Source organism: Enhydra lutris, unplaced genomic scaffold (genome assembly GCF_002288905.1).
Source record: "Enhydra lutris kenyoni isolate GAN:26980312 unplaced genomic scaffold, ASM228890v2 scaffoldscaffold5, whole genome shotgun sequence".
NCBI lineage: Eukaryota > Metazoa > Chordata > Mammalia > Carnivora > Mustelidae > Enhydra > Enhydra lutris.
Window position 1 is genome coordinate 1,624,725 of NW_019154089.1, and position 17,117 is coordinate 1,641,841.

General features: G+C 41.9%; 1 protein-coding gene across 2 annotated transcripts in view; it reads right to left on the bottom strand.

Moving 5' to 3' along the window:
- Window positions 1–2,815: 2,815 nt before the first annotated feature.
- Window positions 2,816–17,117, bottom strand: part of LOC111141142 (poly(A) binding protein interacting protein 2) — a 28,978-nt gene continuing 14,676 nt past the window's right edge. For both annotated transcript variants that reach the window (XM_022493491.1, XM_022493493.1), the window contains exons 2-4: window positions 7,897–8,060; window positions 6,561–6,740; window positions 2,816–3,831 (exon numbers count right to left, since the gene is read on the bottom strand). In XM_022493491.1, coding sequence (XP_022349199.1) covers window positions 3,775–3,831; window positions 6,561–6,740; window positions 7,897–8,034 — 375 coding nt within the window. In that variant the 5' untranslated portion in view covers window positions 8,035–8,060 and the 3' untranslated portion in view covers window positions 2,816–3,774. The remainder of the gene's footprint in view (window positions 3,832–6,560; window positions 6,741–7,896; window positions 8,061–17,117) is intronic.

Below are 17,117 nucleotides of genomic sequence, written 5' to 3' on the forward strand. Positions count from 1 at the left end.
GGAGCCTGCTTCCTCCTCTCTCTCTGCCTGCTTCTCTGCCTACTTGTGATCTCTGTCAAATAAAAAAATAAAATCTTTAAAAAAAAAAAAAAAGAGTAGTTCCAACAAAATGAGAGCTAAGCCTACAACATAGCTTTCTTGTAAAAATAATCACTTAGGGGCACCTGGGTGGCTCAGTAGGTTAAAGCTTTTGCCTTCAGCTCAGGTAGTGATCCCAGGGTCCTGGGATCCTGGGATCGAGCCCCACATCTCTTGGGCTCTCTGCTCGGCGGGAAGCCTGCTTCCCCCCATCTCTCTGCCTGCCTCTCTGCCTACTTGTGATCTGTCAAATACATAAATAAATAAATCTTTAAAAAAAAAAATCACTTGGGGCGCCTGGGTGGCTCAGTAGGTTAAAGCTTTTGCCTTCAGCTCAGGTAGTGATCCCAGGGTCCTGGGATCCTGGGATCGAGCCCCACATCTCTTGGGCTCTCTGCTCGGCGGGAAGCCTGCTTCCCCCCATCTCTCTGCCTGCCTCTCTGCCTACTTGTGATCTGTCAAATACATAAATAAATAAATCTTTAAAAAAAAAATCACTTGGGGCGCCTGGGTGGCTCAGTGGGTTAAGGCCTCTGTCTTCGGCTCAGGTCATGATCCCAGGGTCCTGGAATCGAGCCCCACATCGGGCTCTCTGCTCTGCGGGGAGCCTGCTTCCTCCTCTCTCTCTCTCTGCCTGCCTCTCTGCCTACTTGTGATCTCTGTCTGTCGAATAAATAAATACAATCTTTAAAAAAAAAAAAAATCACTTAAGCAGAACTTTCTATGTACCAGGGACTCTCGTAAGTGCTTAAATAACTACAGACTCCTGAGACAGACACTGTTATTACCGCCATTTTATTTTTAAATTTTATTTTTTCAATAATTTTTTAAAAAAGATTTTAGGGGTGCCTGGGTGGTTCAGGTTAAACCTCTGGTTAACCCTCTGCTTTCGGCTCAGGTCATAATCTCAGGGTCCTGGGATCAAGCCCCACATCGGGCTCTCTGCTCAGTGGGGGAGCCTGCTCTCCCCCCGCCACTGCCTGCTTCTCTGCCTACTTGTGACCTCTGTCAAAGAAATAGGTAAAGTCTTAAAAAAAAAAAAAAGTTAAAAAAAAAAAGATTTTATTTGAGAGAGAGAGTACAAGTAGAGGGAGGGGCAGAGAGAGAAACAGACTCCTCACTGGGCAGGGAGCCTGACTTGAGGCTCAATCCCAGGACCCCAAGATCATGACCTGAGCCAAAAACAGATGCCTAACCAACCAAGCCACCCAGGTGCCTCTTTATTTTTTTTTACTAATAGCCACACCCAGCATGGAGCTCAAACTCACAACCCTGAGATCAAGAGTCATGTGCTCTTCCAACTGAGCCAGCCAGGTGCCCCTGTTAATACAACCATTTTAAACAGGTGGAAACTAAGGCATAGAATGGTTAAGTGACTTGTCCATGATCACTGGATTCACATCCAGAAGTCTGGCTAGTCTGTGCTCTTAACCATTAGGTTACAATGCCTAATTCAGGTTTATAATCTCCAATTACACTACACTATGGCAATCTGGCACTATGTGGAAATTAACTCATTTGCCCCCGCCTGAGCTTAGAGAGAGAGAATCTGTAAGCCTTATACATTTGGCAGCCGGCTGTGTCACTTGCGGTACTTAACTATTAAAGACAGAGGGGACTGGCTGAATCATGACTCCAAAAACTTTGTTTCAGAGTTTCTTAAAGATCTACCTATTTTGGGGTGCCAGGTTGGCTCTGTCAGAACATGTAACTCTTTGATCTCAGGGCTGTCAGTTTGAGCCCATGGGGATCAAGAATCTCATGCTCGGGGCGCCTGGGTGGCTCAGTGGTTAAGGCCTCTGCCTTCGGCTCAAGTCATGATCTCAGGGTCCTGGGATCGAGTCCTGCATCGGGCTCTCTGCGCAGCAGGGAGCCTGCCTCCTCCTGTCTCTCTCTGCCTGCCTCTCTGCCTACTTGTGATCTGTCAAATAAATTAAAAAAAAAAAACAAAAAAAAAAAAAAAAAAAAAAAAAAAACAAAACAATCTCATGCTCTACTGACTGGGCCAGACAGGCACCCCAAAATTACTAAAAACAACAACAAAAAACCTACCTGTTTAGTTTATTTAAGGGAGCTACTAAAAAACACTAGGGCACCTGGAAAACCAAAGGACCACCCCCGACCCTTCCCTGGAGAATGTGAGTCAGAACAGACTACATGGCCTTTTTAATTTTTGAGCCCAACAAACTCAAGAAAAGCACAGAGGGCATTATCAACAACTAAGTAGGACCATGAAGCAGAATTGTATGGCAGAACCAGAGAACTGCTAAATGGTTGACAGCCTATCCCAAAATAAAGATTAGCCACAAACATTATAAATAAGCTTGTGAGGGGAAAACAGGGATGGTCCAGGTAATCAAAATAGCAAACCAGTCCAATCAGACCAGCATGGCTTGTGACAGGCAGAAGCCAAAGGTGATTATACTAGAGTAAGGTTACTATTATACTGGTCAGTCAAAAAGTTTCTTAACATGGATATCTACAACTGCCCTGACACTGACTGCAGCCCGAAGCAATCAAGGTGGGTTACAGAAGGGGATGCAGGCTTTATTTTACTACTGTATTTTGGACAGATACACGCATAAGGACACACCTGACACTCTGGAATCGAATAAAGCCTGCTCTCAGCAAATCTTGCCAGCAGGGTTGTCCTGAAGTACTGAGCCCACACTAAAGTGAGTATCAATCACCACAGGAGAGTCTGCATTCCAGCACCAAGAAACACAAGCATCAGCTCAGTTCTACTGTTATTTATTTTTTTAAATATTTTTGAAAAAATATAATTTTTTTACAATATTTTCAACTTAAACACTATTCACACTGAACACGTATGGCAGCTTAACCTACCCAAGTATGAAGTTTAAGAAGCCAAAACTGTTCTAGCTTTGTTAAAAGAAAAGTTGTGCTGTAGACTATTGTAGTGATGGTTAACAAAGCAAGGAAAAGCACCACTCAAATTATGTTACCATTACTTTGTTCAGGGGATTATGATGGGTCAAATGTTTGCACTTCACATAGGCACAGCTATGATACAGTGACTCCTCAGAAGAAGATGCAGTTCTCAAATTACATACTTCCTCAGATGTAACATTAGAAGAACTACTTCTTAGGTGAAAAAAACCATCGAAGCCAGGACTAGTTATCATCTGATTACTACCCTTATAACCTCAGTAACCAAAGACATACTTGTCTATAAAGAATTATTTCAAATTAACAAGGCCTTCTTCAGAAAAAGGAGATCCTTTTTGATAGTTACAAATGCAAACTGAAGTCTGAACTTAGAAATATACCTAACAACTAGAACTTAATTTAAATGTACTCATTTTTAAAAAGTTTAGACATCAACAAGCATTCGCTAACCCTAAGGGACTAGTTTAGCCTCAAAAAAGACAATTCACTAAGATTTAGAGGTCATTTTAATTTGGTGCTTTGTCACTTTGACTGGTGCTTCTTTCCTCGCTGTCTTCACATCAAGCCATGGGGCCAATCCTATTTTCAGTAAATGTTTGACAGCTTATTACTTAATAACAGTCTCAGCACTTTTATTAAGCATGCAAGACTAACAAAACTTTGGCAATGCATAAGTGTAACACAGTGACAAGAGAGAGCTTTTACAATTAAGTCTTCTAATACTGCCTTCACAGTGTGGAAATTGTGCTACATCCACCAAAAGAGGGCCCCGTCTACTCAAATATTTTAGTACTTCACCCCAGGAACAAACTCCTTTGCATTTGGATTCAGATTGCTCTTGACCTGGAAAATAAGTACATAAAAAAAAAAAGCAAATTCATTAACAGATGGCTTCAGATATTTAGAAGTATTCAACCCAGATCCACATGCAAAAATATCTTCCAAAAAATATAAAACAAAAGAACTCAGATTGTAAGGTTAAACTTAACCCCCAAAATCTATCTATAGCAGGGAAAGAAAGAACCAGAGATAAACTATGTATTTATATGAAAATTTATCACCTTCTAAAATGAAAGTAGGAACTGAAATTAAGTTTGCTAAAGGGTAACCAGAAACCCACTAACTTCACACAAACTGAAAAGGTGTCACAGAATGAGGAATTCTGTTCATTTAACTATTTGATTTTAACCATTTCATACTACGCAAAAATATTAAACAAGGGTTGAAATGATGATTAAAGTAGATTGGAGAATTGTTTATGGATTAATTTTGCTCATGATCCTCACTAAAAACATGGAGTTATCTTTCTAAAATTGCTGTATTCTAATTCCCACAGGAAGCAAGGTTTGTAACAGGAAAAGAAAACTACATGGGGAATCAGAAGACCAAAGATGGAATTTCGTCACTGTTCTAACTAGCTTCCTATGAAAGGCTGGATAAGTCACTTTCTCTGGGACTCTTAAAAGAAGAATGGGCCAAAGTCTCTAAGAGCCACCATTCTATACCTCTAAATCTTTATTTTCCTAGACAGACATGTCAGTATACTGAGAATAGCTAGAAATTTGCCTCCACCACAGTTGACAAAAGATGAAAAGAAATCAAGATGTATTCCAGGCCCTGAAATGTAGGAATGCTGAGAGGCTTTTAGAGGGAATCTGAACCCCCTATATCACTTACTTCAAGACCAAAGCATATTAAATAACATGTTGGAGCAATAATTTAATTTTAGTTTCATAATTATACACAACCATTTCCTTGGACAGGACATACATAGTCTCACTTCTCTCAAGTGAATTATTTTTTTCTTTTTTTTTTTTTTTAATATTTTTTATTTGTTTATTTTGAGAGAGAGAGAGAGAGAGAGAGTGAGAGAGAGCATGAGAGGGGAGGTCAGAGGCAGAAGCAGACTCCCCATGGAGCTGGGAGCCCGATATGGGACTCGACCCCAGGGCTCTGGGACCATGACCTGAGCTGAAGGCACTTGCTTAACCAACTGAGCCACCCAGGCGCCCCACAAGTGAATTATTTCTAAACTTTAAAGTCTGAGGTTTAAATTAAAAAGCAGTGTTCTTCAATGTGTCTTTTGGCAGCTACAAAAGAATGAGAAGGAATTAACATAATTTCAAATAAACCAAGTCGAGTCGAACAAACCAGTTTCTAGGCAATTATACTGGGTCCATATTAAAGTTATATATTATGGGGCACCTGGGTGTCTCAGTGGGTTAAGCCTCTGCCTTCGACTCAGGTCATGATCTCAGGGTCCTGGGATCGAGCCCCGCATTGGGCTCTCTGCTCAGCAGGGAGCCTGCTTCCCCTCTCTCTCTGCCTACCTGTGATCTCTCTGTCAAATAAACAAAATCTTTGAAAAAATTTAAAAAAAAAAAGTTATACATTATGACCAGCAGGACTTTACTCATCAGAGTAACCAGGATTATTTGTGGAATGACTAATGCAGGCATAAGCAAGCATATCTCAATGGACTATTCATATCACACATCTGCTCAACTGGGTTACTGTCATTTACTGCAACAAGTCTATACTACAATGTAAATTTCTATGTTCTTCAAATAGCCCTTTAGAAGAATGGTTCCCAAATGCCTGATGGGGCAGGCTGGCAGTATGCACTAGGAGTGCTTTTTAAAATTCAGCATGCCTAGACAACTGATTCTACAAGTCTGGGATGTAGCTGAGGGACTTATTTTTCTTTTTAATGTTTCACAGGTAATTATGATGTATCGCCAGGGTAGGAAATCACTGCACAGTGAAAAGACAACAACTGCAAAAAATATTTCAGAGTCTAGGAGTAAATTCCAAAGAACTATCTGGTAAAAGCAATTAGAGATTGTCAATATGGTCAGAAAGGTCAACATTAGGACTTCAAATCATTTTATCTTAATTTTAGCAAACAACTCTTCAGGTTCTACCCTTGTACTAATGTTTATTTGTCATAATTCCTAAAAATACCTTTTACTGCAAATATACCATTCCCAGCAACAAAACATGGAAAATAGATAAAAATGCGAATAAGTTTGTGTTCCTTTTCTGCCAAGAGCTTATAAAAGTCCCTATTAAATCCCAGTTCTAAATGGGAGTTAGTGTAACTCAATGAAAATCTTGGGTCAGGGGAAAAAAAAATCCAAATTTTCACCTTTCAGATAAAATTTTGAAAATCTCGCCAAATGTTTAAGGCAAAATTAAAGAGCAAAACCTCTTTATCAAGCTACTTTTGTACAGGCAAGTCACATGGACATACTGTATACTTCTTTTGGATTAATGCTTTAAGATATTTACATATCCCAGGACAACACAGTTATTAAAACTAAAAGCAACTGCAAGAAGTTTGTTAGTCTGCAAGAAGTTTGTTAGTCTGAGACTAGCCCCAGAGTGTCGTCAGAAGTCACTCCAAGTCATAAGTGAGGAGGAGACCAGGAGGCTCCTGCTTCCATAGTAAGAAGCAGTAAAATTTCCGAAGGGGAAGAAACTTGTAGAACTCTTCTTAAACAGATGACTGCTGGCTTTTCCACTTATGGGAAGGATGAGCTAGTTTTTAAAAAGATGAAAAATAACTTTACCACAAGATCTTCCAGAGAAGAGCCATCACTGATAACAAGGTCATTAAATTGGTCTTGGATTTGGTCCATAGTTTGTGGGAGATCTCGAGCTGGAATAAACCACTCATGTTCTTCTTCTTCCTCCAGCATTTCTTGGAAGCAACGTTCAATAAATTCTTCTTCCCATAACTCCTCTTCTATCTGGATTTATAATATATAAAGGGTAATTTATAGAACATTTGGTAAAGCATCACTAGGAACAGCTTAAAATATCTTGAATTAAAGCACTTAAAACCACAATATTGTAACATTCTCCTCTGCTTCTGTGCCAAGAAAAAGAAACATTTACCACAAGACTAGGGAAGAAGGAGTTTGTGGTCTTTGTCTTAGCAGAATATTCTTTTTTCTACTTAGAGTGATGAGAAAGTAATAAATAAAGGAGTGTTTTCACTGAGGAATTTGTCAGAATTACCTGTGATACTTTAAAACTACACAAACCCTAACCCAACCCAAAAATGACTAAAATTCTATAGAAGGTAGGGTTGGGGCATGGGTAATTAAAAACAAACCAAAAACAGATTTATGGTAAAATCAAACTGGCTACTGATTACCAAAGCCACAATCAGGGACGAACTAGACACAAGATGGAAACAGATGCCAGAAATATGGGAATAAAAGACCACATTATCAATGTAAGAGCACAATCTAAAGGTAAAAGTGGTGTCAGGATTTAAGGCTTATCAAATTAAGAACCTCAAGAGAAAAAAATAGCACAATTCTGTACGTTAGTACCTATGCCCATCTGCTCCTGATTTATATTCTCTTAAGAGCAATCTGGCTGATGCAAGCAGTAGTTTCCAAACCTAACTGCACAATGGAACCATCTGGGAGGGTTTTTTTTTTTTTTAGTTTTAGTTTTATTTTTTATTTTAAATTAATTAATTATTATATATAATTAATATTAATAAAATTTTATTTTATTTTATTTAGTTTTATTTTTTATTAATCTCTACACCCAACATGGGGCTTGAACTCACAAACCTGAGATCAAGAATCCCAATGCGACTGAACCAGGCAGGTGTCCCCGGATCTGGGAGCTTTTAAAAAAGTTTTCCAGGCTCCACCCCAGTACTCCTGAATGAGAATATCTGGTGTGGGACCCTGCAAAAAGCTCCCTAAGTTATTTCAGTGAGCAGATAAACCTGGTAGTAATCAGCATTCAAATAAAATAGGAGTGGTGGCATATAAATCCATATATATAAGGGACCAGATGAAAAACAAACTACAGGGACAAGTACAACCAAATTGCGGGCTGTCATGGGCTATGAGAAAGATCATGTTTGTACACAAAACTAACCTGTCTGTTGAATTCCTCTTCATTTTCCATCCACATGTACTCTGCAAATGGATTGTCATCTTCATGAGAATGACCATTAATAATCACATCTTCATTGATGATGCTTGGGCTAGTACTGCTGCGACTTGGATCTTTCATGGCTGGCGTTAGTTGTCGTTTTTAACCTTCAAAGAAGAATAGTTAATTTTGTCAGTCATTCTTTCAGTTCTTTTTTTTTTTTATAATTTTATTTATTTATTTCACAGAGAGAGATCACAAGTAGGCAGAGAGGCAGGCAGAGAGAGAGACAGAGGAGGATGCAGGTTCTCCACTGAGCAGAGAGCCCGATGCAGGACTCGATCCTAGGACCCTGAGATCATGACCTGAGCCGAAGGCAGAGGCTTAACCCACTGAGCCACCCAGGCGCCCCAGTCATTCTTTCAGTTCTTAACTAACGTCTGTCACCACCAGGCATCACAGTTAGGTACCAGATGCACGTGATATATCAAGCAATTGGAAAGCTTCAGTTTTTTTCTCAAATGATCTTAATGTTTAAGAAATAGCTGCAACAGCCTAGATTCATCTAGTATTTTCTGGTAACCATCGACGGTAATCAACTCTTTGAACATAACTCCCAAATCATCTGATTTTTAAAATATTAGATATGCCTTGCTTTATAAAATAAGCATGATGTGGAAGACTTAAGTCACTAAAAGTTACTTTATGAAAAGCAAATTCAGGGGCGCCTGGGTGGCTCAGTGGGTTAAAGCCTCTGCCTTCGGCTCAGGTCATGATCCCAGGGTCCTGGGATCGAGCCCCACATCAGGCTCTCTGCTCTGCGGGGAGCCTGCTTCCTCCTCTCTCTCTCTGCCTGCCTCTCTGCCTACTTGTGATCTCTGTCACATACATACATACAAACATACATACATACATAAATAAATAAATAGAAAAAAAGAAAAGCAAATTCAACTTTTAAAAACTGGTATCAAAAAGCCCAGAGACTGCAAATGAAAACAGACTTTTTTTAAAAAAAGATTTTATTTATTTGACAGACAGAGAACAAGAGAGGGAACACAAGCAGGAGGAGAGGGAGAAAGAGAGGCTTCCCCCTGAGTAAGGAGCTCAACGCAGGGCTCAATCGCAGGACTCTGGGATCATGACCCAAACCAAAGGCAGACACTTAATGACTGAGCCACCTAAGCGCCCTGAAAACAGATTTTAATAACCTCTTGGTTCCTCAGTTCCAAGGAACAGAGTGCTCTGGATCTTTTATTCTTTTTTTTTTTTTTTTTTTTTAAGATTTATTTATTTGAGAGAGAGAGAGAAAGAGGGGGAAAGAATCTCAAGCAGAATCTGTGCTGAATGTGGAACCTGGGCTCAATCTCACAACCCTGAGATCATGACCTGAGCTGAAACTAAGAGTCGGAGGCTTAATCAACTGAGCCATCCTTTTACTATTCTGGATCTTTGACTTCATAGCATACTCTCTATTTGCTTTATCTCTGTCAAGTCCCTCCATGTCTGGATTTGTCCACTGTACAATGAGTGTCAAGCATCTAATCTATGCAATATGCATGGTTTTAAATGAGATATTATCTACAGACTTTTTCTCTTTAAAGATTTTGAGAGAGCAAGTGTGAGAGAGATCATGGGCAGGGGGGGGTAGAGGGAGAAACAGACTGACCACTGAGCAGGGAGCCCAATGTAGGACACCATCCCAGGACTCTGGGATCATGACCTGAGCCAAAAGCAAAACACTTAACCAACTAAGCCACCCCGGTGCCCCTACAGACTCCCTCTTAAACTCTTTTATTACTTTTATAGTATGTAATAAGTATCTTTCCATGAAAGTTGATGAAACTCCCCTGCTGACAGAAAAACTTCCAGACTAAGTAAAAATGAATTTTCCAGAAGAAAAATGACGGAACATCACAAGTTCACAGTAAAGGGTACATCAAGAAAATGCAACTTTGGGAAGCAGAGAGTTTATTATTATTAACCTCAGCATTCAAGGCATAAAGTAAAACTCATTATGACGGTCTCAGTGAGGGGGATCCCCCATAACAATGTGAAAGCTATACCTCAAATGAAGTTCCCTAATTTTCCTCCTTGGTTCTCTCTCATCTCCTCCATGAACCATTCCATCGGCATCTCCATCTATCATGTCAAGGTTACTGATAAGCCTACTGGACATATCCTCTCTAACAACATTGTTGGGGGGGCCAACCCACTCTAATACTTCCTCCAGGCTCCCACCTCCGAAAGGGTGGGCTTCTTCTTCATTGCACACTGCTCTTCTCCTTTGCCTTCCTGGAGGACACTTTCCATCTTGAGATTGTTTTTCTGCTTCCTCTTTCTGCAGGGATCAGAAGCAGTCTTCCTAGCTTAGCCCTGAAATCTGCTGCACCAATGGACCTAAAGACCTGCTACCGATCAGGGTCAGCTTCTGTGACTTCCTCCTTCCATGGGCTACAGGCTCATCAGTCTTCAAGACAATAGCAAACCCCCGCACAGCCACAAACAACGAACAGACTCCAACTAGCTCAAGCATCCAATCTCTTTTTATATGAGTAAAAGCAGAGCAGATTCTTATACACTACTCAATAGGTGGTAACATGACCTAACCCAGCTGATATATTGGTGGCTCAAAGTTTGAAGCAGGGGTGCCTGGGTGGCTCAGTCGTTGGGCATCTCCCTTTGGCTCAGGTAATGATCCCAGGGTCCTGGGATTGAGCCCTGCATTGGGCTCCCTGCTCCACAGGAAGCCTGCTTCTCCCTCTCCCATTCCCTGATTGTGTTCCCTCTCTCACTGTCTCTTTCTCTGTCAGATAAATAAATAAAATCTTTAAAAAAAATAAAACAAAAGTTTGAAGCGTAAGTTTCAGATTCTAATTGTAGAAATAAAATTGCTAAACCTGGGCTTACATTTAACAAGAGTCATTTGCATATAAAATCAAACAGCAGTGTGACTGGCACCAAAGGGAGGAATCAGCATACCTAGCATGAGGACAGAGTTTTAAAAATCTTAAGGCCGGGGTGTCTGGGTGGCTCAGTGGACTGAGCCGCTGCCTTCAGCTCAGGTCATGACCTCAGTGTCCTGGGATCGAGACCTGCATCAGGCTCTTTGCTCAGCGGGGAGCCTGCTTCTCTCTCTCTCTCTGCCTGATTCTGCCTACTTGTGATCTGTCAAATAAATAAATAAAAATCTTAAAAAAAAAAAAAATCTTGGGGACCTGGGTGGCTCAGTGAGTTAAAGCCTCTGCCTTCGGCTCAGGTCATGATCCCAGAGTCCTGGGATCGAGTCCCACATCAAGCTCTCTGCTCAGCAGGGAGCCTGCTTCCCCTCTCTCTCTCTGCCTGCCTCTCTGCCTACTTGTGATCTCTGTCAAATAGATAAATAAAATCTTTAAAACCTGGGGAATCTGCATGGCTCAGTCAGTTAAGCATTCAACTCTTGATCTGGGCTCTGGTAATGATCTCAGGGTCGATATCAAGCCCCAAGTCAAACTCACAACCCTGATATCAAAGATCACATACCCTACTGACTGAGCCAGCCAGGTGCCCCTTCTTTAGATTCATTTCATGGACTTATCCTTAAGACTGTGTTAGTATAGGGGCACCTGGGTGGCTCAGTGGGTTAAAGCCTCTGCCTTCGGCTCAGGTCATGATCCCAGGGTCCTGGGATCCAGCCCCACATCGGGCTCTCTGCTCAGCGGGGAGCCTGCTTCCTCCTTTCTCTCTGCCTGCCTCTCTGCCTACTTGTGATCTCTGTCAAATAAATAAATAAAATCTAAAAAAAAAAAAAAAAAAAGACTGTGTTAGTATAATAAAAACTCATACCATTCATATGATATGAATTTAATCTCTTAAGCTGAGGGGGGGGCGGTTTCCTAGCCTGACACACACAAGTATATTCTGAAATACTGACTACTACTTACAATACCATCATGGTAGTGACATTTTTAGTTAAGAGGTCTTCAACTAAAAATTAGTAAGATCTTCTGCCCTAGTTATATTGTATACATATGAAAGAGAGGCAGAGACGGACTAAGATTTAAGTGCTAGAGTGTGGGTAGAATGAAAACATGATCTGGGAGGGTGTCTGGGTGGCTCAGTGGGTTAAGCCTCTGCTTTCGGCTCAGGTCATGATCTCAGGGTCCTGGGATCGAACCCCACATTGGGCTCTCTGCTCAGTGGGGAGCCTGCTTCCTCCTCTTTCTCTGCCTGCCTCTCTGCCTACTTGTGATCTCTGTCAAAAAAAAAAAAATCTTAAAAAAGAAAACATGATTTGGGATAGGAAAAAGAGGCACTATAAAAGCAGACAAGACAGAAAACAGACTATGAATATCTTTCTTTCTTTCTTTCTTTTTTTTTTTAAAGACAGAGATACAGCGAGAGAGGGAACAGAAGCAGGGGGCGTGAGAGGGCGAAGCAGGCTTCCCGCTGAGCAGAGAGCCCTATTCAGGGCTCAATCCCAGGACCCTGGGATCATGACCTGAGCCGAAGGCAGACGCTTAATGACTGAGCCACCCAGGCACCCCGATGGATATCTTTGATATTTTTTATTTATCATTTATCTTGGATGAAATAAAATCCTTTTTTTGGGTAACAAGTTTTGACTAAAAACCAATCAGTTCCTCTGAAAGAAATTACTCATTCTCATATGACAGGCATTCCATTTTAGATTAAACTCAAATATTATGAAAAGCACCAGTCAATCCTGTTTTGCAACTGGATGTAACTTTGTTTACTCTGCATATGAGCTGATCACTATGCTCAGAGACATTGCAATTTATAACAGCTTTTTGTTATTTTCCCAACACATATCCTATTCTAACTCACACCTGTTAAATCCTCCCTTTCAGATGACCACAGCATTAACAAGTGACTTACAGCTTTAGTCTTACAACTTTAGTTTAAAAAAAAAAAAAAAAGTTTAGCACGGACTACAGGATATTCAATATTTAAATGGAATTGGGTAGGTAAGTAGCAACCATAGGTGTGAGATTTGTCCATCTAGAAATATGTCAAACTTGTTTTTAAATAAGCCTCAATCACTGGAAGTCCATCTATATATAAATGCAATCTACTTTTTTTATAAAAAGATTTTATTTATTTATTTGACAGAGAGAGAGATCACAAGTAGGCAGAGAGGCAGGCAGAGAAAGAGGAGGAAGCAGGCTCCCCGCTGAGCAGAGAGCCCGATGTGGGAGCTCAACCCCAGGACACTGAGATCATGACCTGAGCTGAAAGCAGAGGCCTAACCCACTGAGCCACCCAGGCACCCCTGCAATCTACTTTTTAAAAAAATATTTTATTGGGGCACCAGGGTGGCTCAGTTAGTTAAGCGGCTGCCTTCGGCTCAGGTCATGATTCCAGGGTCCTGGGATCGAGCCCTGAGTCAGGTTCCCTGCTTAGCAGAGAGACTGCTTCTCTCTCTCCCTCTGCCTGCCACTCTGCTTACTTGCGCTCTCTATATCTCTGTCAAATAAATAAATAAAATCTTTAAAAATTTTTATTTATTTGACAGAGAGAGACACAGCTAGAGAGAGAACACAAGCAGGGGGAGTGGGAGAGGGAAAAGCAGGATTCCTGCCGAACAAGGAGCCTGATGTGGGGCTCAATCCCAGGACACTGGGATCGAGACATGAGCTGAAGGCAGATGCCCAAGGACTGAGCCACCCAGGCGCCTCTGTGATCTACTTTTTTTTTTTTTAAGATTTTATTTATTTATTTGACAGAGAGAGATCACAGTAGACAGAGGCAGGCAGAGAGAGAGAGAGGGAAGCAGGCTCCCCGCTGAGCAGAGAGCCCGATGCGGGACTCGATCCCAGGACTCTGGGATCATGACCCGAGCCGAAGGCAGTGGCTTAACCCACTGAACCACCCAGGCGCCCCGCGATCTACTTTTTTAAAGAAAAAAAAAATTTCCGGGCGCCTGGGTGGCTCAGTGGGTTGGGCCCCTGCCTTCAGCTCAGGTCATGATCCCAGAGTCCTGGGATCGAGTCCCGCATTGGGCTCTCTGCTCAGCAGGGAGCCTGCTTCCCTTCCTCTCTCTCTGCCTGCCTCTCTGCCTACTTGTGATCTCTGTCAAATAAATAAATAAAATCTTAAAAAAAAAAAAAATTTCCATACGATATATGAGCCCAAGCTTCTGTGAACAATGAAAAATCTGCCTCAGCAAATTCTATAGTTTGAGAAACCCAGGGGACTCCCCTCCCTCTTCGTTTGATGCAAACCAGTAACAAATAAAATCTAAACCGAGTTTAGCAAAAAAGGGCCCAATCCTTGCATTTGACAGGCCCCTAGTCAGCTTTTTGCTCATTATCATCAAACAAGCAGTAGCTTTGGTATAGATCCTAGTGAAAAAGTCCATGAAGGACCGTAAATAAATTACTCTGTCAAGCAATATTTGGGAAACAAATCACAACTGAAACCAAGAAGAACGAACTGAAACCTGAACACTGATCTTACACCTTAGACAACTGAGGGAAGGAACAACTGCTGACCAGACCACATTTCCAGCTACAGGCACGCAAGTGAAAGCCAGGGGTAAGGATCATTTCCTTTCAGAACTAGATGGATTTACAATTATTGAATACAAGGTGTTCTAATGTAAGGCAATGTATCAAATTTTAAATTTTCTTCTATGACTTGTTCTTGACCCATCTTGGATCACATTCTTCATACTTCATTCTCTGTGTGTTCTGCTGTTTTTAAAAACTGGGTATATAGGGTCATGTAGTTGGCTCAGTCTATGGTGCACGTAACTTTTTTTTTAAAGATTTATTCATTTATTTATTTACTTTAAAGATTTTATTTATTTATTTGACAGAGATCACAAGCAGGCAGAGAGAGGGGGGGAAGAAGGCTCCCTGCTGAGCAGAGAGCCCGATGCAGGGCTAGATCCCAGGACCCTGCGATCATGACCTGAGCCTAAGGCAGAAGCTTTAACCCACTGAGCCACCCAAGCGCCCCAGATTTATTTTAGAGAAAGAAAGAAAGCATGCACAGGTGAGAGAGGACACTCACTGTGGGGAGGGGCAGAGGGAGGAGGAGGGAGTCTCAAATTCCATTCTAAACCTGATGTGGGGCTTGATCCCCTGACCTGAGATCACAACCTGAGCCGAAACCAAGAGTTGGACACTTAACCGAATGCACCATCCAGGCACCCCGAGCATATGACTCTTAATTTCGGGGTTGTGAGTTCAAGGCCCATGCTGGGTATAATGCTCACTTAAAAAAAATTGGGGTATATAGTTCAAATATCATAAAAATTTATGATTTTAAAAGTGCTGAACTGGCATCCGTTAAAAACAGTTAAAGGCAGGGGCACCTTGGTGGCTCAGTGGATTGGGCCTCTGCCTTTGGCTCAGGTCGTGATCTCAGGGTCCTGGGATCAAGTCCCACAGGCTCTCTGCTTGGCAGGAAGCCTGCTTCCCCTCTTTCTCTGCTTGTCTCTCTGCCTGAGATCTGTCAAATAAATAAACAAAAATCTTTAAAAAAAAAAAAAAAAAAAAGTCAAAGGCAAACGAAATAGCCAAAGCCACCTAGGGCAAGGAATAACAACTATGGCAAACAAAAGACAAAGCAAAAAGCCTGGGAGCAAAGACTGGTAAAGGAAATCCTTTGGGAATAAGGACTTTAAAAAGCTCCAGTATATTCTGGGGAATCTAGAAGGCCGTGGGCAGGTTCAGTGCTGGGAGCTCAGCATCTCTTGCTGAGATTCGTTCAAGTCATCTCTTGCTGACCTTCAGACTATGCACATGTAGTGAGGACTAAGAAAACTTGTAAACTGCCTGTTTTGAAGGTATGTCTCAACATAAACAAGAGCCCATCTGCAAAGACTGGGATAGTTGTTTCTGCTTATGAGTATTTAATAAAATCTCTTTCACGGGCACCTGGGTGGTTCAGTTTTTTAAATGTCTACCTTTGGCTCAGGTCATGACCCCAGGATCCTGGGATAGAGCCCCTCATCAGGTTCCCTGCTCAATGGAGAGTCTGCTTCTCCCTCTGCCTCCAGCCTGCTTATGCTCTCTCAAATAAATAAATAAAATCTTAAAAAACAGATTTTATTTCTTTTAAGATTGTATTTATTTGAGGGAGAGATAGCTAGAGGGAGCATTAGCAGAGGGTGGGAGGGCTGGGAGAGGGAGAAGCAGGCTCCCCACTGAGCAGGGAGCCAAATGTGGGGCTCGATCCTGGGATCATGACCTGAGCAGAAGGCAGACGCTTAACTGAGCCACCCAGGCACTCCAAATAAATTCTTATTAGAAGGAAGGAAAGAAGGGATGGAGGGAAAAGGAAGGAAGGAAGGAAGGAAGGAAGGACTGAAATGGAAAATTTACTAGCTGGAATACAAAAGATCTGATCAAGGAGAAAAAAATTCAGCAAACCTGAAGATAAGTCAATTGAAATTAAAGAGCCTGAGTAAAGAAATACAACAATGAAGAAAAATGGAAAGAACCTTAGAGACCAGTGGGAAACCATCCAAATGTACCAACATACACTGGATGAGACTCTCAAAAGGAGAAGGCAAGGGGCCAGAAAGAGTATTTTAAGAATTAATGGCCCCCTGGGGCGCTTGGTTGGCTCAGTTGGTGATCTCAGGATTGTGGATTCAAGCCACACATGAAGTGTAGAGGCTCTTAAAAATAAAATCGTAGGGGCACCTAGGTGGCTCAGTGGGTTAAAGCCTCTGCGTTTGGCTCAGGTCATGATGTCAGGGTCCTGGATGGAGCCCCGCATCGGGCTCTCTGCTCAGCAGGGAGCCTGCTTCCCTTCTTCTCTCTCTCTGCCTGCCTCTCTGCCTACTTGTGATCTCTGTCAAATAAATAAATAAAATCTTAAAAAAATAAAATAAAATAAAATCGTAGGGGTAGGGCGCCTGGGTGGCTCAGTGGGTTAAGCCGCTGCCTTCGGCTCAGGTCATGATCTCAGGGTCCTGGGATCGAGCCCCCCATCGGGCTCTCTGCTCAGCAGGGAGTCTGCTTCCCTCTCTCTCTCTGCCTGCTTCTCTGTCTACTTGCTCTCTCTCTCTCTCAAATAAATAAATAAAATCTTCTAAAGGAAAAAAAAGATGTATTCTCAGGGCATCTGACTGGCTCCGTTGGAACAGCACGGGACTCTCTATCTTGGGGTCTTGAGTTTGAGTCCCACGTTGGGTGTAGAGATATTTAAAAAGATCTCTTCTCGGGGCGCCTGGGTGGCTCAGTGGGTTAAGCCGCTGCCTTCGGCTCAGG